The sequence below is a fragment of the Haliotis rufescens genome, unplaced genomic scaffold, assembly GCF_023055435.1.
Source record: "Haliotis rufescens isolate VD_foot unplaced genomic scaffold, xgHalRufe1.0.p SCAF_38, whole genome shotgun sequence".
In the NCBI taxonomy this organism is placed as follows: domain Eukaryota; kingdom Metazoa; phylum Mollusca; class Gastropoda; order Lepetellida; family Haliotidae; genus Haliotis; species Haliotis rufescens.
This window is the reverse complement of record NW_025964090.1, coordinates 2,059,505-2,081,759: the sequence shown is the minus strand read 5'-3', so window position 1 is coordinate 2,081,759 and position 22,255 is coordinate 2,059,505. Positions and strand designations below refer to the sequence as shown.

General features: G+C 43.4%; 1 protein-coding gene across 1 annotated transcript; it reads left to right on the top strand.

Annotated features, from left to right (window-relative positions):
* The first annotated feature begins 737 nt into the window (after nucleotides 1–737).
* On the top strand, nucleotides 738–16,978 carry LOC124118490. The gene is made up of 5 exons (XM_046480608.2): nucleotides 738–886; nucleotides 2,572–2,595; nucleotides 11,908–11,958; nucleotides 13,486–13,591; nucleotides 16,873–16,978. The coding sequence occupies exons 1-4, from the start codon at nucleotides 751–753 to the stop codon at nucleotides 13,581–13,583; spliced, it is 309 nt and encodes a 102-aa protein (XP_046336564.1). The 5' UTR covers nucleotides 738–750; the 3' UTR covers nucleotides 13,584–13,591; nucleotides 16,873–16,978.
* Nucleotides 16,979–22,255: the final 5,277 nt, after the last annotated feature.

Here is a 22,255-nt window from a genome sequence, read left to right as displayed (position 1 = left end):
TGAACGTCTGATACCTGCATCACTTTTGGCTTTCCTCCCACATTAAGCTGACATGCCGTGATATAACTGGAATACTGTTAAAGGCGGTAAACCCAACTCACTCACTCACTCACTCACTCACTCGAAAGTAAAAAACATGATGACTGATATTTCTGTCTATTTCTGGCGGGTTGCAATACGAAACATTGAAGATGAGTCATGAGAACTGTCAGCCACATTCCGGACGTAAGAGGGAGCAACCCATGCATGTCAGTTTATGAGGCGTGCAAGCTATTCACCACTGTCTGAACATTGTGTTTGCCCGTAATTATGAGATCATGTTACCAAGTACAAGGACTCTGCCATGCACTGTAGCGCTCAAATGAATTCTTTATTTGGATCTTCGTGTGACGCTAATAATTTTAGCAAACAATTTTTTTTTTGCATCCGGTCCAGGGATTTTATAACTATGTTCATAGTTGTTAATATATCCACTTCGTACTGCCATTGATAGGACGCCTCAGAGCGTTGTCATTTCATTTAGTAGCATTATGAAGTTCGGTTGGAGTGGAAGGGAAGTCGGCTTAAGACTTAAATCATCATTCGATCTACCTAACCAGAGAAGAGAAGGGCTGAGAATTTTTTAATTTTTTATTGTGGCCTTAGACGGCTTTGGTTACATGCCATGAATCATGAAATGAACACCTGTCACCGAGTATTGAAACCAGGTTGTCATAAAACATAATGATCTATAGAACGCCTAATGCATAAATGTATAAAAACCCGAGGCCTCAGTCCGCGAGGCCTCAGTCATACATAGTCAGTAACGTCGGCGATCTGCTCAGAAGCAAGATGAAATCGGCTACGTTGTTGATGCTGCTGTTCGCCTGTATTGTTCCTATAACAGGTAGGCAAAGGTTCATCAACATCACATTACGAGATCACCACGTTCTTAAGCTTTTGACTGCTGAATGAATAAGAAGGGAGTCATGAAATGTAGTACAACATTTCATAAAGTGAAGCTCTCTCCTCACTAATTGAAGTTTTATTGCATATTTCTGTTACTGCTAAATTATGTGACGCTTCTGTATAGACCTTTGTAATTGTATTGTTTTTCTATCTGCATTTTACAAATTTTAATCATATGTACAATTTTATTACCGTTCTATAATTGAAAATATTTTAAATCAGTTTCCAAATGTCCAAAAATTTTCACCATCGAATATACATGTATTTATCAATAAACAAAAAGGGGGACGGTAAAGTCGTTTTCTAATTTGACGATCAATGTGGTTTCATAGATGTTTACTTGGCGAGCTGGCCAAGGCAAAACTTTGACATTACTGACCTAAAGGACACTGTCAAAACCTCACGAGTTGTGTGCACTAGGTTCCCCCCTCGGCTGTAGGGACACCGTCAATACTTCACGGGTTGTGTACACTAGGTTCCCCCATCTGCTGCAGGGACACCGTCAATACTTCACGGGTTGTGTACACTAGGTTCCCCCCTCGGCTGTAGGGACACCGTCAATACTTCACGGGTTGTGTACACTAGGTTCCCCCATCTGCTGTAGGGACACTGTCAATACTTCACGGGTTGTGTACACTAGGTTCCCCAATCTGCTGCAGGGACACCGTCAATACTTCACGGGTTGTGTACACTAGGTTCCCCCATCTGCTTTAGGGACACCGTCAATACTTCACGGGTTGTGTACACTAGGTTCCCCCATCTGCTGTAGGGGCACCGTCAATACTTCACGGGTTGTGTACACTAGGTTCCCCCATCTGCTGCAGGGACACCGTCAATACTTCACGGGTTGTGTACACTAGGTTCCCCCATCTGGTGTAGGGGCACCGTCAATACTTCACGGGTTGTGTACACTAGGTTCCCCCATCTGCTGCAGGGACACCGTCAATACTTCACGGGTTGTGAACACTAGGTTCCCCCATCTGCTGTAGGGGCACCGTCAATACTTCACGGGTTGTCTACACTAGGTTCCCCCATCTGCTGTAGGGACACCGTCAATACTTCACGGGTTGTGTACACTAGGTTCCCCCCTCGGCTGTAGGGACACCGTCAATACTTCACGGGTTGTGTACACTAGGTTCCCCCATCTGCTGTAGGGACACTGTCAATACTTCACGGGTTGTGTACACTAGATCCCTTCGTCTGCTGTAGGGACACCCTCAATACTATAAGGGTTGTGTACACTAGGTTCCCTCATCTGCTGTAGGGGCACCGTCAATACTTCACGGGTTGTGTACACTAGTCCCTTCATCTGCTGTAGGGACACCGTCAATACTTCACGGGTTGTGTACACTAGGTTCCCTCATCTGCTGTAGGGACACCCTCAATACTATAAGGGTTGTGAACACTAGGTTCCCCCATCTGCTGTAGGGACACCTTACTGTCATTAATTCACAAGTTGTAAACACTAACTCCCCCATCTTTGAACTGTAGTGTATACAAACCCGCGAAATATCTACGATGCTATTTGGGAAGCCTTCGGAGATTTCAGATAGGATTAATCTTGTGTGGATAAGGGTTAACCCTACCCAATTGTGTATTATCTTTTATGTCTATTGTTTTCAGCAGGACGAGTCAAGAAAGAACCAGGTAAGTATACATTTCCGTTTATAGTGCATTCTGATCGCGCTCGGCTCGATTCGACTCTCGGCACAGGTAGGAACCCATTTTGAAACGTGCACGTGTCGTGCACGCTCAGTGCAAGTGTCGTGCACGCTCAGTGCAAGTGACAATCATATGACAAGATCCAAACATGCTACACAACATTATATAACTTTAAAAAAACGACCGTCATATTTCAAGGTCTCTCCTATTTTGGAAGCAAACAAAACATTAGTAGTAGGAATCTAATTATATAAGGACATGGCTCCATTATGACAGGCTCCGCCATCATGCATGATAGCGGAACTTCAAATTAAGACAAGAGATATTATTGGATGAAATGGTCGCGGATGTGGAGGTACTGGTGGACTGCAGAAATGAGCCTAACCCTTGTTAAGCAACCCCAACTGCAGCAACCGCTGCCCTGCAACTACCGTTGCCAATCAACCCATGTTGCTATGCAGCTATCGCTGCCAGGCAAGTACCATTGCCAAACCATGAGCGAGGGCAACTATTGTTGCCAAGCTGACCATCCGCTGTAAAGCGGACACTAAGCCATCTGCTGTAAAGCCGAATGGATAAATTGGTTCCTGCTGTAAAGCGGGCAACCCTATCCTAAATAATTTATAATTTGGGATGTATCCCAAGACGCCAAATGTAACTTGTAATGCAGTCCACCAGCACCCCGCCCATCCGCAACATTTTATTCATGACAACATCATTATATACAAACATTATGCTCCAGTAAAGTTCCACCAAATTGACAACTGCAAAGCTTGGATAACTTGGAATTAAGGATAACAGGGTGGGTGGGTGGGTGCAACAAACTATAGATGAATGCGGGAATATAACTTTGTGTTGTACGGTTGAAAGCTGGAGAGCAAGTGCTGCGTGAGCTGATGTCACGCTACAAAAGGTCATAGAAAATATAAACAAACGCTCCTTAACCGGACGTGCCAAGAGCGAATCTAGGCCAGAGACGTTGGCACCATGCAAATCAGCACGTAGCCGCACGGAATGAAGGTAATTAGCGGTAATAATATATACTGTGCCAAGCCTAACATAAAGGCATTTAGTTCTAATCACTAATGCCCTATGAATATTCATGAGCCTAGTGTTATGCTAATACACATGCATGCATGACGTCACAATGTGAACGGAGTCATTATGCATGAATGGTAAGGATGCGAAGAATGCAACCTTTGTTAAAATGGCCCAGACAAGGAATTTTTTAGGAATGCCAGCTATTTGGAGTACTATCCCTTATTCCACACGACTTCAGAACTTGTCTGACTCGTTGATAGTATGTTAAAGTTTACTTCAATTTACTTGCCTCAACCTTATACTGTGATATACCACCGTAAATGGTCTTATAGAAATAACCGCCCCCTTACGGTAACCCACAAGTTACAGTACCCTGTTTAGAGATATTACGTTAGTATGTACTTTGAAAATAATTTTGGGACCCCGACCGACATCCGGCTGTATGAATGGACGGGGCACTCCTTGTACTGACTGACCTAGATGGGAGCAATACCTCAGATATCCATTATCCTTGCGTGAATATTGGCTGCCGCTTTGTGAGACTTGGGTCACCTGTGGTGAAAAAATGTTTTAACATTTTGAAACTTGTTTCGAAGTTAACTATTCACTTCACTTGAATGAATTGGAATGTCGCTCTGAATAGTTTATCCCAAATTCCAAGTTTTCTCTTTATGTTGAATGGCTGAGCGAAGTGGAATGTCACTCTGAATAGATTATCTGACACACATTCTCTTTAGACTGAGGGGCGGTCGGATAGCCTAGTGGTTAAAGCGTTCGCTCGTCGCGCCGAAGACCCGGGTTCGATTCACGACATGGGTACAATGTGTGAAGCCCATTTCTGGTGTCCCCCGCCGTGATATTGCTGGAATATTGCTAAAAGCGGCGTAAAACCATACTCACTCACTCTCTAGACTGAAGTGGTGACCAGCCATGCACGAAGCCGTGGGAAAAAAATGTTTCACCATTTTGTAAATTTTCGTTTTGTGATGGGAAAACATGTCTTCCCATGTTTTTTCAAAATGTTATTAGTCCACACCTCTGATTTTCCTCGCTCTCGATACTTTTGCCCTTTAAGTTTCATGTCCTCTCGATATATATTATACACACGAGCCCACACACGTTGTAGGCCGACTTCTTGCCATTCATTTCCAGTTGGGTTATGTGCAGTTTGGTCTCTGCCTCCTTTCTGGATAGGTACGTCTTCATTGTCGACGTTGCTGTCCTCGTCATACGTTTTCTTAACGATTTTCATTTCTTCTCGGGGCACCACATCCTGATATGATGCTGTAGGTCTCGCATGTTGCCTACCAAGACGCCACAATCGGTACAAGCAGTAGCCATGACGTGGGAACTTGTGTCTTCGTCAGAAGAGTCGCTTGTTATGTCATCAAAATTAGCACTGTTGAAGTTCTGTCTTGTATTGACGTTTTCCTCACGTGCCGATGTGGTGGTGTTATGTTGGCGAGATTTTCCATACATCTGAGTGCTCCGTGGTTGAAAATCAGCGCTTTTACAGCACTGTTGTTGCGGGTCAAAGCGGGTTGTGTTGACGGGTTTGTCTCCTTTTTGTTCAGATTCATTGTTAATTATTAGGTTGTAGTCGTTCCTTTTCACTAGTGTAAGGTCTTAGGTCTACAGTTAGCTTCCCATAAGTGCGTTGCACTGCTTCGTTATGTACTGACATGAAGTTATCTGAGTTTTGAGGATAAATGCGTACGGCAAATAAGTTCACCTGGTGTCTATTGACTGGAGAATTGAATAGAGTTACATGAGAGTTCGATTCAGAGCAATGTCACGTGACTCTTTACCTCTAGGAAACAGGTTTTGCAATAACAGAACGTTAATGACATTTTTGTGGGAGGTACGTGTAAACAGTTGAGATATGGGTTTATCATTTTTTGTTTCGGACATCAAGTCATCTAAAACAATCATGTTGTTGTTCCGGGCATAAAAAAATGTTCATCGTGTAGATTGGAAGGAATGCCTTTGATAAAGGTTACATATGGTACAGTTTTACTAATAGTATTTATGATAAAGAGGGTGCCACTCAGTGTAACACCATATGATGTTGTTAGGTATTGGTTTGAGGAGTCCTCTTTTCAGTATCTGATAAGGGTGAAACAATACACCGATATTCCGATGCATCGCGATACTTGACCCACGACACGATATACGATTTATCGATACGCCACGATACGGAACGCAAATCTCAAGTACAGGGTTTCCTCGCTATTGTGCCTTTCAATAAACTGCTAACTTGGTTATAGCGCGCTCTATCACATGGCTCCCAAAAACTTACATTACTTACATTTTTAATAAGCTCAGGTTTTACACTGACAGATGTTTTTCCCCATCTCATAAAACATTATCAGCTGATCACCGCAAGCACATAACAATGGAAATACCAGTCAGCAAATCCGAACTGAAGTACGCAATTCAATACCAATATTATACTATCTTGTTATTAAAACGTGTTCATTGTATATCTGGACTTGTGTTTGTAATATATTTTATTAATTGTATTCAAAATTTCATTTAATATTGTTTTTATTAAGTTATGTGAAATCGTGTGTGAAGAGCTGCAACTAAGGTAACACGATATTGAAATTTATTATTCCTGATAAAACAATAATTTCAGATACAATTTCTTCGACCATTGCATCAAAATTCTTTGAAGTTGTACATTAATTATTTTCTTGTTTTTGAACTTTGAATTTTTTTGAACGAAAGTTTGAGAAAGTTCCACTTTGAAGCTGAACAACTTCAGTAGTCTTGTTATTATAAAATAATTTTGACTGTTCCAAAATCATGAAAGGTTCAATCTTGACATGCTTTAAGTCTTGTTTTTTTTATCATTGCGTATCGAGATACGTATCGTATCGTGACCAGAGTATCGAGATGCGTATCGTAACGCGACCTTCCTGTATCGTTGCAGCCCTAGTATCTGATAAACAAACATAGTCTTTCTACAACCACTTGGCCCAAGTGTGAGGAAGGGGAGGGGCTTGAGGAGGAGGAGGAAGAGGAGGAGGAGGCGGAGGAGGAGGTTGAGGAGGAGGAGGAGGAGGAGGGTGAAGGGCCTGATGCATCTGTCTTCTGCGTGTCATCATATTATCATATCGGGAAAAGTGTTCCTACATTTTGGACAAGATGTTGACTCATGGTGACTACTGTGACACTGGGTCTCAATAAGATGTGTCTACCCTTAAGGATGGTGCTGGTAGTGGTAGTGGCAGATGAACAGTTGTCTTATGTCTGAGGTTGGCATGGCACCTCAAAATTAATTTCTACATGCAGAGCATGGTACCTCCTACTCTTTGTTGCCTTTCAGATGGTTTCCCCCAATATTATTACGTCTTTAATCTGATCCATGATCCTCTGAAGGACAGATTGCATCATAGATTTTACTTTAAATGTAGCTTGTTCTCGGGTTGTCACTTTTTCTTTGTTTGGTCTTCTTTGTGTTATTTCTATTCTGTTTAACATTTTCATTTGCTTGTCTTTTTAGTTTGGGCGTACACTAGTTGCAAATATATCTCGGGACAGATAACTGGACTTTTCAGCCATGTCAATCTTAAGACGTCCTCCCCTCACAGCATCTTCCGCTGAAAATATTTTGAGTTTTCTTTTCCATGTTTTATAGCCTGTAGTCGTTAGAAAACATGAGTATGTGTAAGCAGATGAAATAGTTTATATCTCAATACATGACAGAAACACATGAATTAATGCTAACAGTTTATTGAATACAATGGGTATTTGAAATAAGGTGGCATCTCAAATACCTCCAAACACGATGGTTAAGCTTCCTCTTTCTCAGTCTGTACAGACATTATGGATCAACAAATATATGATAAGCAATAATCACAAAACAATCAGACACTGATCAGAAGATTATTTTATTCATGCAAACATTTGTTCTAATTGCAGCATTTTTACAACACGCGTCTTTAACTCGTCACACCATTTAGCTGTCTTAAATTGTTCATTATCATAATCTGTACATTGATATTGACATATTGTGAATATCGACAGGTGTTTTGAAGAGGGGTTGTCTCGAACCAGTGGAATCCACTTTTCAATCACGTGATTTACCTCGGACATGCCCATGTTAAAGAACTGATTGACTTTGTCTTGTTCAGACAAGTCACGACAAGTGTGAAGTTGTTCTCCTTCTCCGTCAAACATACAACCAAAGCAGAATTCAGTAGACAAACGCTTGATGATTTTACTGAGTTCCAAACTGTAACACAATGTCAGCAAGGATTCAATATACTGGATCACACAAACAGCTCCACTTCATCCGCTACAACTTTCTCAGGACGTATTTTCTTGACGATGATCCGCTTGGTTGCTTCCACGTCGTCATGGAACTTGGTCTTCGCATCTAGCACACATTGGTCTCTGTCTTGAAACTATTGGGGGAATTGTACAACAACTGTTTCGTTGAGGTGGTCGGCTGCTCGCAACACAGATTTCCACGTGTAAAAGGTGGCCTTTTCAGTGTTTTTTCTGTATAATACATCAGATATTTTTTGGCCATGATAATGTCTCTGACTTCCATTAATATTTTCCCTTATAAATTGTCTCCTCTCCATTTCGATTGAAGTACAATGAAGAGAGAGTCCAACACCCCATCGCCTATCATAAGGACTAACCTCTGTGAGAATTCTAGGATACGAGTTGATCAGAATGTCTTTTAAGTAAGCAGACTGACGATATTTCGCAAGAGATGTTTTTCGCACCACATCACAGCTAACACTGTCCCACTTCAATTGGTTAAACTGTCTAACATGTTTACCCTGTCGTTTCTGCTCTGCAGGTGATGAACTTCTTAAAATCTCCTCGGCTGAGTCCCAATCTTCAAATGTCACTGCTTTGCTGTACATGTAATATTGTTCAGCACAGTTAAATTCTTTGTCGTCTATATGAATGACAGTAGCGTAGTGTTGACTGAATGGAGATAACTTAAAACAATACGAACCTATCTGCTTTCATTGTTGCCATGATGAGACGTTCACACACACACACACACACACCACACCACACCACACCACACCACACACACACACACACACACACACACACACACATAGACCTTTTCCCAACTCAACTCGGCAGTTGAAAACGGAAAGACAAACGAATGTACGCATGCATTATATCAAGAAGAAGTTATAAATTCATTGGCTGTTGAAAGGGAAAAGTGAGCTGATTGGTTAGATAACCTTTTGGCATCATGTCTATAATTAACATTTAAAATGATTGGTTCTGGTTTAAGGTGAAGAGAGATAGGCTACGCTAAGCAGAGAAGGGTGTTAACACATGTCCACGTTCTTCCATGAAAAGGTGACATTCCATTTGCTGACAATCATTCTAGTATGTATCTGAAGGAATCTACCCCGACTACATTCCAAATAGCTGGCATTCCTAAAGTATTCCTCCCCTGAGCCATTTTAACAAAGGCCGCATTTTTCACATTCTTAACATGCATGATGACTCCGTTCTCATTGTGACGTCATGCATGTCTATTAGCATAACACTTGGCTCATGAATATTCATAGGGCGCCTTCCACGGAAGGCACAGAAGGTATTAAAATCCTACTACTAACATTTATTTACAAGGAAGCATTATAAATATGTTATAATAACTAACTTATTTCATGATGTGGTTTCAACAGAAATAGTCTTATTCTGCATTAAACTTATCACAGATAGCATCCTCCGTTTACAAAGACTTACTCATCGCTTTGGCGATGCATCTATTTTGAACGCACCACCGGTGCTATCGCGTGGGAAATTCATTTCATGACGTCATACTTTTCACGTAAGGTAAAGTCTTTCCCAAGTCCAATGCATGTATGTAAGTTTTCTGGGTGTGTATGTAACTACACTTTCCTCCATGTCCTTGAGGTCTGATTGGTTCACGTGATCTTGATAAAACACTTCGTATCCCGCCTGAGTGAGCCATAGAATGAATCGAATATACCCCGTCACGAAGAAAACAGGATGCATGTGGCAGCCAGTTCTAAGACTGTGGAGAAGAGGGATAGGTGAGGCAGCGCCCATAGTTTGGCCTATAGTGGAACGGTCCGAATTGGATTGCTCTCGTGACAGGCCGGAGAGATTGCCAGTATTTCATGCGGGACTTAGTAGTTTTCGTACATAACGCAAAAAGCAACAGCTGCACGTTGTTTACGAGTCAATGAAAGTCACGTGACACAGCAAAAGTTAACATTAGCTAAATCGAACAGCTGTTTTCTCAAAATTTTCAATCCGTTTCAATTCCATATAATGACAGATTAAAAGATGTCGGCAAGATCAATTCGTTGTAGCAATATCACTCGGGACATCTGTGCTTCTAAGCATGCCCCGTTAGGTTCCGGATCGTGGTAAAAAACCTAACGCGAGACGCATAAAACCACAAATACCCCGAGCGATACTGCTGCATCTTATTGTGCGTTTCTGATATCGGTAACTAGGATTAGTCACTGATTCTAAAAATAATTATGGTAGTCTATTTTCTTCGTGCATCTATTCTCATTGTTACACTGAATTGTATTTTTTAATTTCTTTATTTCTACGACAAAATGTTTTTAAAATTGTATTTGTTTCGGTCTACCTGTTTATGTCCCAATGTATGCTGCTGCCTCCTCATCTGACGTGTGTTGGAGGAATCGCAGTTTACACTTAAAGAATGACCGTAAATTGAATTCATTGCGCTTTTATCAGCAACAAGAATATTATATGAATACACTATGCCATTTAGAAAGCGGTCAAATGTGACAAATGTTATATTTGGGATAACACTTTCTGAGTAAAGTACAGATTCTAGTACTTTGTTGGGTTGAGTCCAGTCCGGGATTCGAACCCACATTGCAAGAGTGAGGCACCTAATCACAAATGACAAATGACAAAGCAGCAGTGTTTTGTTATCATTTAGTAATTTAAGTTCTTAAATAAAGTCTGGTAGAGGATATGGACGATTTCGTTCAAACGAGCTTTTCCTTCAGCAATCAATACGTGGCAAAATTCTTCTTTCTACCGGGGGCACGGGTGGCACAGTCGCTGTGCCACATATTCGCTGTGCAGAGTTGCGTCCCTTGGGCACGCCAGAAACCTATGATTTTGGGTTCGAATCCCGGTTCGCCCCTATTATGTTTCTAGGTCTGTCAGCACCATACCCGTGCTCGTGGGTTTCACCGAAGTGGTAAACGTCTGACTCCTGCATCACTTCGGGCTTTCCTCCCACATTAAGCTGACACGCCGTGATATAACTGTAATACTGTTAAAAGCGGCGTTAAATCCAACTGACTCACTCACTCAAACACTGGGTATGTGAATGGTGGTGGAATACACCTATAAGCACCCCTCACACACAGAGGCCGTGGTAAAGTGCTCACGCTATCAACCTCATCGCCACTGACAGCTGTGAAGTGGTAAGTGAGTCAATAACAATGGTTTAATGCCGTCTTGAGCAATACTTCGGCAATATCAGGCTGGCCGTATCAAGGGCTTGATCACCTTGTATCCGTGTGGAAAATATTCGGCCTGTTGAACCACTAGTCTGTCCCACTTCTCAGCCGTTATAGCGGAATATATATTTATATTAAAAAATATATATGTATTTTGAATAGGGCGACAATGCTGCAATATCCATTCTACCAGGTCACAGGGATAACCTAGTTGTTAAAGCGTTCGCTCTTCACGTTGAAGGCCCAGGTTCGAATCGTCACATGTATAAAATGTTTGAAGCCCATTTGTGGTGCCCTCGCCGTGACATTGAAGGAACATGATTAAAGCGGCGAAAAAACATACTCACTCATTTCATTCTACCATGGGGTTCATTAGAAGCCCAGTCGCCTAAGGTGCCTCGATTCGCTGTGCAGAGTTGCGTCCCTTGGGTACGCCGGAAACCTATGATTGTGGGTTCGAATCCCGGTTCGCCCCGATTATGCTTCTAGGTTGTCAGCACCATACCCGTGCTCGTGGGTTTCACCGAAGTGGTAAACGTCTGGCACCTGCATCACTTCGGACTTTCCTCCCACATTAAGCTGACACGCCGTGATATAAATGGAATACTGTTAAAAACGGCGTTAAACCCAACTCACTCACTGACTCAGTGCTGGGCCAACTCAGTAGTGTGTCTTAATGTGGGAAAAGTATTCAACCAAATACCAAATCATATTTCAAATCAACATTTAAAACAGTAGGTTCACCGCTGTCACTGTCCAATGTTGAAATGTGTAATGTTCTCCCCAGGACTGTTCTGCGTGCATTGCTGTGGACCGCCGCCATGTTGCAACTACTGCGGTAAGAATTTATGTGCTGTTTATTTAGCCATCATATTTACTCACACGCGGGAATCGTGTTGAGGTTATTTGTCTGCACTTTTGACGACTTCAGATTACCCTATCTGTCTAAACATTGTTTCCCGTCACCAAAACATATTTGTTCGCTGGATTTCTTTTATGAGAGAAACAATTGTATGTCTTGAAGCAAAGTCCGAATACATATTCTACTTTGAACAATAATCCCACCAAGTTGCTGTATGAAGAGTTGCTGTATCATTGAGTACCCCACAACAGGTGACGTGCACATGTCGTTTCAGAGAACACGAGGGACGAAATTTCACAGTCATGGTTGTTTGGTGTAACGCCGCACTCTGCAATATTCCAGCTATAAGACGGCTGTAAATAATCTAGTCTGGACCAGACAATCTAGTGATTGACATCATGAGCATCGATCTACGATCCCGTTGGTCGCCTCTTACGACAAGCACAGTCGCCTTTTACAACAAGCATGGATTGCTGAAGACCTATTCTAATCCAGATCTTCACGTTTATCACAGTAATGAGAAGAGTGAAGCAGGTATTGTCATGATCAGTTTGGGTTGGTCCACAGACACCAGATATCATCAATATATCACCACGAGCACCAGCGCACGCCGTCTCATCGATGTCGTCACCCGCCTGATGATTGTCCATGGGAATCCGTTGCCACTCGTCCTCCGCGCAGCTTCAAGATGTTGACGGTTCTGTGGTGGATGAGGGCGCCTCCTGATCCGACGATCCAGATGAAGTCACAATTGTTCAATTGGGTTTAAGTGTGACGAGCGAAATGGCCCTGGAAGAACGGCGACGTTGTGCGCAACCAAGAAGTCCTGGACGCCCCTTGCATCTTTTGGCCAAGCGGCCAAGGACTGTTTTCTGTTTTTATTGGCGAGGAAATGGTAACACCACGGACGGTGAGGTTGCCACTGAGGATGACAAGCCCTGTCCGTTAGTTGAAATAAATCCCTGCCACCATATGAATGCACGTCCTTGTCGCGGCCTAGTACCATCCGTTACCCCCTGCGCCTCGAGAACGATTTGAACCGTAATGGAAAAAGCAGTTAAAAGCACTCTCTGTCAGCATTGTATTGTCCTTGCCAAGTGTTGTCTTGTGTGCTTCCAGTACAGTCTGCCTCACGATGGTTGCATGTGTACGGTTTTACTCTGGGAATGGTTGGCACCTATCTGCCGCATGCCTACGACCGTCTCTCTCTCTCTGTTGTGCAGTTTAAACATGGCATATCCTGTGTGCTTTTTCATTACCTGTGATGTTTTGGCAACGATCAATTACATGCTATACCATTTCTGCACGTGCATTTGTTCAGAGCCCGAAAATGGATGTAAGCAATTTTTAACTGTTTCATATGCATCTTTCAAACTATTTAAAATCCATATTTTTAGCGTATACTTTCTTTTCTTCGGAGGTTTATATTAAATTTACCTACTGTAAATCGTGGCACATCCCGTCACAGTTCAAAGTTCTATTTCTACCTCTTCTTCCCCTTAGGTCGGAAGAAGAGGTCCTCCCAGTCTTTACTGGCTGACGCGCTTTTGGGGAAGAGAGCCAAAGCCTTGCAGCAGCCCGAGGGAATGGACAAATTCTAAGAAAAACCGTAAGTCATCCCAGCTGGAACCTTATCTGAAATATTACAATGAGTGCTTATGCGAATATTTTCTTCGCCAGGCCTTCCAACAAGGCGCTTTTTTTCTGAATCTCCATCAAACCCACTTCAATCTCATCATTTGCACAAATCTACACTTACAATAATCTCCCTCATCCACCAACAACCACATTCTCCTCATCTACCCACTATACCACATCTACCCACTACCACATCCTCCCCATCTATTACATCTATCAACTACCATATCTACCCACTACCACATCCTCCCCATCTACCCACTACCACATCCTCCCTATCTACCCACTACCACATACTCCCCATCTACTCACTACCACAATCTCCCAATCTATCCAATACCACAATCTCCCTATGTACCCACAATCACAATCTACCCACTTCAATCTCATCATTTGCACAAATCTACCCACTACAATATTCTCCCTCATCCACCCAAACCCCATTCTCCTCATCTACCAACTACCACATCCTCCTCACCTACCCACTACCACATCCTCCTCACCTACCCACTACCACATCCTCCTCACCTACCCACTACTACATCCTCCTCACCTACCCACTACCACATCCCCCTCACCTACCCATTACCACATCCTCCTCACCTACCCACTACCACATCCTCCTCACCTACCCATTACCACATCCTCCTCACCTACCCATTACCACATCCTCCTCACCTACCCACTACTACATCCTCCTCACCTACCCATTACCACATCCTCCTCACCTACCCACTACCACATCCCCCTCACCTACCTGCTACTACATCCTCCTCACCTACCCACTACTACATCCTCCTCACCTACCCACTACTACATCCTCCTCACCTACCCATTACCACATCCTCCTCACCTACCCACTACCACATCCTCCTCACCTACCCACTACCACATCCTCCTCACCTACCCACTACTACATCCTCCTCACCTACCCACTACCACATCCCCCTCACCTACCCACTACTACATCCTCCTCACCTACCCACTACTACATCCTCCTCACCTACCCACTACCACATCCCCCTCACCTACCCACTACCACATCCTCCTCACCTACCCACTACTACATCCTCCTCACCTACCCACTACTACATCCTCCTCACCTACCCACTACCACATCCTCCTCACCTACCCACTACTACATCCTCCTCACCTACCCACTACTACATCCTCCTCACCTACCCATTACCACATCCTCCTCACCTACCCACTACCACATCCCCCTCACCTACCCACTACCACATCCTCCTCACCTACCCACTACTACATCCTCCTCACCTACCCACTACTACATCCTCCTCACCTACCCATTACCACATCCTCCTCACCTACCCACTACCACATCCCCCTCACCTACCTGCTACTACATCCTCCTCACCTACCCACTACTACATCCTCCTCACCTACCCACTACTACATCCTCCTCACCTACCCACTACCACATCCTCCTCACCTACCCACTACTACATCCTCCTCACCTACCCACTACCACATCCTCCTCACCTACCCACTACTACATCCTCCTCACCTACCCACTACTACATCCTCCTCATCTACCCACTACCACATCCTCCTCACCTACCCACTACCACATCCTCACCTACCCACTACCACATCCTCCTCACCTACCCACTACCACATCCTCCTCACCTACCCACTACTACATCCTCCTCACCTACCCACTACCACATCCTCCTCATCTACCCACTACTACATCCTCCTCACCTACCCACTACTACATCCTCCTCATCTACCCACTACCACATCCTCCTCACCTACCCACTACCACATCCTCCTCACCTACCCACTACCACATCCCCCTCACCTACCCATTACCACATCCTCCTCACCTACCCACTACCACATCCTCCTCACCTACCCACTACCACATCCTCCTCACCTACCTGCTACCACATCCCCCTCACCTACCCACTACCACATCCTCCTCACCTACCCACTACCACATCCTCCTCATGTACCCACTACCACATCCTCCTCACCTACCTGCTACCACATCCTCCTCACCTACCCACTACCACATCTTCCTCACCTACCTGCTACCACATCCTCCTCACCTACCCACTACCACATCCTCCTCACCTACCCACTACCACATCCTCCTCACCTACCTGCTACCACATCCTCCTCACCTACCCACTACCACATCCTCCTCATCTACCCACTACCACATCCCCCTCACCTACCCACTACCACATCCTCCTCATCTACCCACTACCACATCCTCCTCACCTACCCACTACCACATCCCCCTCACCTACCCACTACCACATCCTCCTCACCTACCCACTACCACATCCTCCTCATCTACCCACTACCACATCCTCCTCACCTACCTGCTACCACATCCTCCTCACCAACCCACTACCACATCTTCCTCACCTACCTGCTACCACATCCTCCTCACCTACCCACTACCACATCCTCCTCACCTACCCACTACTACATCCTCGTCACCTACCCACTACCACATCCTCCTCACCTACCCACTACCACATCCTCCTCACCTACCTGCTACCACATCAACCTCACCTACCCACTACCACATCCTTCTCACCTACCCACTACCACATCCTCCTCACCTACCCACTACCACATCCTCGTCACCTACCCACTACAACGTGCTCCTCACCTACCCACTACCACATCCTCCTCACCTACCTGCTACCACATCCTCCCCATCTACCCACCACCACATCCTCCCCATATACCCACCACCACATCCTCCTCACCTACCCGCTACAACATCCTCTTCACCTACCCGCTACCACATCCTCCTCACCTACCTGCTACCACATCCTCCCCATCTACCCACTACCACATTCTCCCCATCTACCCACACCACATCCTCCTCACCTACCTGCTACCACATCCTCCCCATCTACCCACTACCACATTCTCCCCATCTACCCACACCACATCCTCCTCACCTACCTGCTACCAGAATCTCCCTCATCTACCCACCACCACATCCTCGTCACCTACCTGCTACCACATCCTCCCTACCTACCCACTACCACAATCTTCCCCATCTTCTGACTACCACTTCCTCCCCATCTACCTTTTCTTATGTTCTTATTGATTGATGAGTTTCATCGTTATCACTTTTTTAAGAATAACACTAACATTACAATAATCGTTACTCCTAAACATTTGTAAAACCATCTTATGGTTACAGTTCGAGATCTTACAAGAAACGTAACTAAATATTTAGCTTTAATTTTTTGTTTTCAGCTCAAGCTGTACACTAAATATGCACTGCTCAGACTCCTGACTGTATCTGTACTGAACATCATCAGATGAAATAAACATGGTCAGCATTGTGTACCTCTTGCAGTCATCAAAGGTGTTTTGGTTATTTAGCAAATAATGAGTGAATGAGTGAGCTAGCGTAGTCGGGAGGATGCACTTCAAGGGTGTATGTACACGAGGGAGGATATTCTCCCCCATACTCTCCTGGCAATAATTTCACTCAACAGCCAAATGCAGCCAGCCAAGGCAGCCAGCCTGACAGAACCCACCAGAACCCGAACACACTTGGTATGCTATGTTAAAGTATGGTATGGTATATGGGTTTAACGGCGACTTGGGACATTAAAGGCATATTTGCGCCCAACACATGAATATTGTTTAAACAAGATTGGTTGGTTGGTTTGTTGTTTAACGCCGCACTCAGCAATAGTCGAGATATATAACGGCGGTCTGTAATTATCGAATCTGGACCAGACAATCCAGTGATTGTTATCATGAGCATCGATCCACGCAATTGGGATCGTTGGCATGCATCAACCAAGTCAGCGAGCCTGACCACCCGATCCCGTTAGTCGCCTGTTACGGCAAGCATGGGTTGCTGAAGACCTATTCTACCCCGGAATCTCCACGGGTCTTTTAAACAAGAGCAAACTGAGTAGTGGAAAAGAAGAGAAGAAATATTTGCTTCATGATCGTATTTATATATATATATATTAAAACAGCAAGTACTCACTATTTCATTTATGAAAAGTAACAACTAATTCCATAAGATAACCAGATCAGACAAAAAAGGAAAACTGTAAAAATGGTTTAAAAGTCAGTACACCGTGTGTACAAACAGGGGAGACATCTTTATTAATGACACTGCGGTTTTAACCCACAGTGTCCAAGGTGCAGTCATATAATAATGACTCACGTTTCTTTCTTCGACGAATTGTCCTATTTGTTTTTACAGAAGGACAAATTGAATTCATATGTTTGCAAGTTGTCCCAGCATCCAAGAACTGTTGCCAGCTTGTGGTGAATGACTTTGATAAAATAAAGTCGAAATCTTTTGGTTGGGGTCTGTTATTGTTACCTCAGGAAATTGCAAGCCAGTTTTCGAAAGTTGGTCTGCTGTCGCATTTTTCATGCAGCCAAACATGGCTGACCGCCAGTATCATCTACTCACGTCAAAAACTTATGATTGTGGGTTCGAATCCCGGTTCGCCCCGATTATGTTTCTAGGTTTGTCAGCAACATACCCGTGCTCGTGGGTTTCACCGAAGTGGTAAACGTTCTGAGACCTGCATCACTTCGGGCTTTCCTCCCACATTAAGCTAACACGCTGCGATATAACTGGAATACTGTTAAACCCAACTCACACACCCACCCTGGGGGTTGGGTGGTGACGTCAGGTACCGGTGTGGGCTTGTAGGTGACAACTTCCTGACACGTTTTAATAACTATTTACATATCTCGTTATTATATACGAGACTGCATGCTCGTAGTTGGGTATACCTTCTACATTGTTACCTGGTATTGCTTGTGGCAGGTTTTTTTAAAAATGGCAATGAAGTGGCAGCTTAGTTTATCAGTGCACCAATTTGCCACACTATCAAATTGTATCATTAACACGTCTTGTGTGAGAGATGTTATAGCTATGAAGCATATATTTTGAAATCTACCTTGCCTTCCCTTTCGATTAATAACGAAAATGTATCACTGAATGTTTTTTAAATGTATCTAATCGCAGACTGACAATGATTTAGGTGATGGAGCTTCCGGGGAAGACCTAATGATGGGAGCAAGCGAAGACGAGGAGAGTGATACAACGGTATGGAAGACCTTGTTTCTTGTATTCGGTCCTTAGATTTTGCACAGAACCTTGTACTATATGTCTCTATGACATAAATAAATTGCATGCTTAAGTATGCAATCTCAAGTAGGTTTCAGAATTCAAATATTTTAGTTAATTTCATTACCTGGAATGGTGACATAACAGCACCAGCAGGTAATTTGACACCTCTACTTACTACATTTCGACAGTATCTACACGGGACAAGATCACAAGTTAATGTAAACCACTACCACACCACAAATCACTGGGCCCGTGAAGATCCGGGGTAGAATAGGTCTTCAGCAACCCATGCTTGCCGTAAAAGGCGACTATGCCTGTCGTAAAAGGTTACTGAATTTGGTGCAGTGAGTCTTTGCTTTGTCATTGAATGGATACAGCGTCGTTCCTCTCACGTGTGTGTTGTCACACTCATACAATTATCACAAGCAATAAACTAGTTTGCAGTATGATGAGAGGAATGCGATAGGAATACCTGCTCTACCTCCATTATTATAACATTTGGTTTCGTTTAGACTCAACAATCATTCTCATCTCCCTAGGGAGTATAAAATCCAAGCTGCCTGTTAGGCGTTAGGAGGTTAACCACCACATTGACATCTCATCCTACCGGGTACCCATTCACTGCTGGGTGAACAGGGGCACATTTCGAACAGAGCCACTTGCCCAAGCAGACGCCACAGGTGTTATATTTGCTTCAGTGTGAAGCAGGACCGAAGCCCTAAAACAATCTGCCGAATGTGGTTACCCATCCAAGGACTTTTCGCGACCGACGATGTTTAACCTCAACTGATTTGTGACCTGTGCGCTGTGCATTGGACCACGAAATTATTTCAAAATGTCGATTCTGTGATAAAAAAAGTACAAACAGAAGACATATGTAAGTGAGGAGAAAATGAAACTAAAACTGTCAGTTTATTTTTCATATGTTTGATTTTCATTTGAAATAGCGATATTATATAAATAAAAATGAACTCTACTGGCGCTTGTCACTCAGAGAATATTTCCTCATGGTTTTACTTTTTAAATAAAATTTGATTTAAAACATTGAAACAGTATCTTTTTGTCATAATACACAACTGCTGATTGAAAAACAATAAATTTGCTCTCTTCGGCATAAATGTACTTCTCCAACACGATAGGTGTCATATGGTTGCATTTAATTTATTACTCCAAAAGTACTCAGCCACAGATTATTTTTTGCAAACTGTTGCAGGGAAAAAGATGGTTTTAGATAGACATAATCCAATTTATGAACAGTTGTTTCAATTTTCAATTACATAAAACACAAACTCGGTATACTTTTTTTTGCCCCTCAGTTAATGACACTATTTAACATGGGCAACGACAAGAATGATGGCAAGAACAAACAACTCGTTTCGGTTATAAACCATTAGGCCACATGTACTGAGTCTGTGTGAAGTATCCATGATAAACTGCGGCACGGTATCTGAGTGGGCTTGCACAATAAAACCGACATAATGTCCGTAGTAGAAGCAGCCACGCACGCACGCACACACACGCACGCACGCACACACGCACACAGAGTATAAGTGCAATAACCTTGAACCCGACGTTAAACAACATTTTATCTCCTCTCCTCGACTCACCTTATCCTCGACCGACCCCACCAAACGGCCCGACCCTTAACTTTTTTACCAAAGATGGTTTGCATTTTGGTATCTTATAAATAAATTATTTTTTTCAATTGTTTATTTATACCACCCACCTCCCAAAAACTCACATCCCCCACCTACCCACCCCATCCCGTACTACCTTTGTTAGGATGCATTAGAGTGGTGTCATTCCATTTAGAGGGGCGGTCGGGTAGCCTAGTGGTTAAAGCGTTCGATCGTCACGGCGAAGACCCGGGTTCGATTCCCGACATGGGTACAATGAGTGAAGCCCATTTCTGATGTCCCCCGCCGTGATATTGCCGGAATAGTGCTAAAAGCGGCGTAAAACCAAAACTCACTCATTTCATTTAGGACAATTATGAATTTAGGTTGGAGTGGAAGAATTCGACGTAAAACCTGAATCATCATTCGATCTGCTTAACTAATATAATCATTGTGGCCTTAGACGGCGGTACATCAAGCGGCTAGGACAAGATGACGAGCCATAAATCATGAACTGCACATCTGTCACTGATAAGTTACACCAAGTTGTCATGTAGCATAATGATCGATAGAACACTTGCAACATATGACAAATAGACCCGGGCGAGGCCTCAGTCATAAATAGACAATAACATCTGCGATTTGCTCAGACGCAAGATGAAATCGGCGACGTTGTTGATGCTGCTATTCGCCTGTATTGTTCCTACAGCAGGTAAGTAAAAGTTTATGAACATCGGATTACAAGATGCTCACTTTTTTTTAGCTTTTGACTGGTGAATATATTTGAAGAGAGTAATGAAACAGCACAACAGTGCCTTTCTAACGGATTGATTTTTTAAAAATATTTCTGCTTTATGATGCTTCCATAATTCTGAAATTCCTAAATTATATTATGCTTCTGTATAATAGAAGTGTTTCTAAACCTATTAGCATTTTACAAATTTGAATTATATTTAATTCTTTTCACAGTTCTCGCTTTTACAGCCTTTCCTAAAAATCGTTTCACATTTGAAAATATATTAAACCACATTAAAAACGTCCACAATTTTTCACCATTCACGAGATTTATCAAACAATAAAAAATAAAATTCGACTCTCAAGAAAATACGACGGGAATATATATCGAAAAAAAATCAATTGAATTATTTTCTGCGTAAATGGACTTTTAAGAGATTATCAAACATGCCAGAAAACAGATAGAAATGGCGTGTCAAGTAAAAACAGTGCATCCCCAACAAAATGAACATACCTGAAAACGTGAATACACTGATGAGTGAAAGATACCAACTATGACATCATTGAAATGGACAAGGTAACGATCGATGCTATCGTGTGTGTTCTTCCGTTCCCAAGTTGAAACAAGATATGTGGGTTCTGTTGTAGGTTCCCAATCTCATGTCGGGGTACCTTGAATACTTCACGGGTTGTGTACACTACCCATCTGGTGTCAGGGTACCTTCAATACTTCACGGGTTGTGTACACTAGGTTCCCCCATCTGGTGTCAGAGTACCTTGAATACTTCACGGGTTGTGTACACTAGGTTCCCCCATCTGGTGTCAGAGTACCTTGAATACTTCACGGGTTGTGTACACTAGGTTCCCCCATCTGGTGTCAGAGTACCTTGAATACTTCACGGGTTGTGTACACTAGGTTCCCCCATCTGCTGTAGGGGCACCGTAAATACTTCACGGGTTGTGTACACTAGGTTCCCCCATCTGGTGTAGGGACACCGTCAATACTTCACGGGTTGTCTACACTAGGTTCCTTCATCTGTTGAGGGGCACCGTCAATACTTCACGGGTTGTCTACACTAGGTTCCCCCATCTGCTGTAGGGACACTGTCAATACTTCACGGGTTGTGTACACTAGGTTCCCCCATCTGCTGTAGGGACACCGTCAATACTTCAC

What these genes read in the sequence shown, in the direction of transcription:
- LOC124118490 (XM_046480608.2), top strand. Translation starts at nt 751, where the DNA reads ATGTATAAAAACCCGAGGCCTCAGTCCGCGAGGCCTCAGTCATACATA. An exon ending in CTGTATTGTTCCTATAACAG is followed by an intron (nt 887 to 2,571) that starts GTAGGCAAAGGT and finishes TATTGTTTTCAG; the next exon opens with CAGGACGAGTCAAGAAAGAA. An exon ending in ACGAGTCAAGAAAGAACCAG is followed by an intron (nt 2,596 to 11,907) that starts GTAAGTATACAT and finishes TGTTCTCCCCAG; the next exon opens with GACTGTTCTGCGTGCATTGC.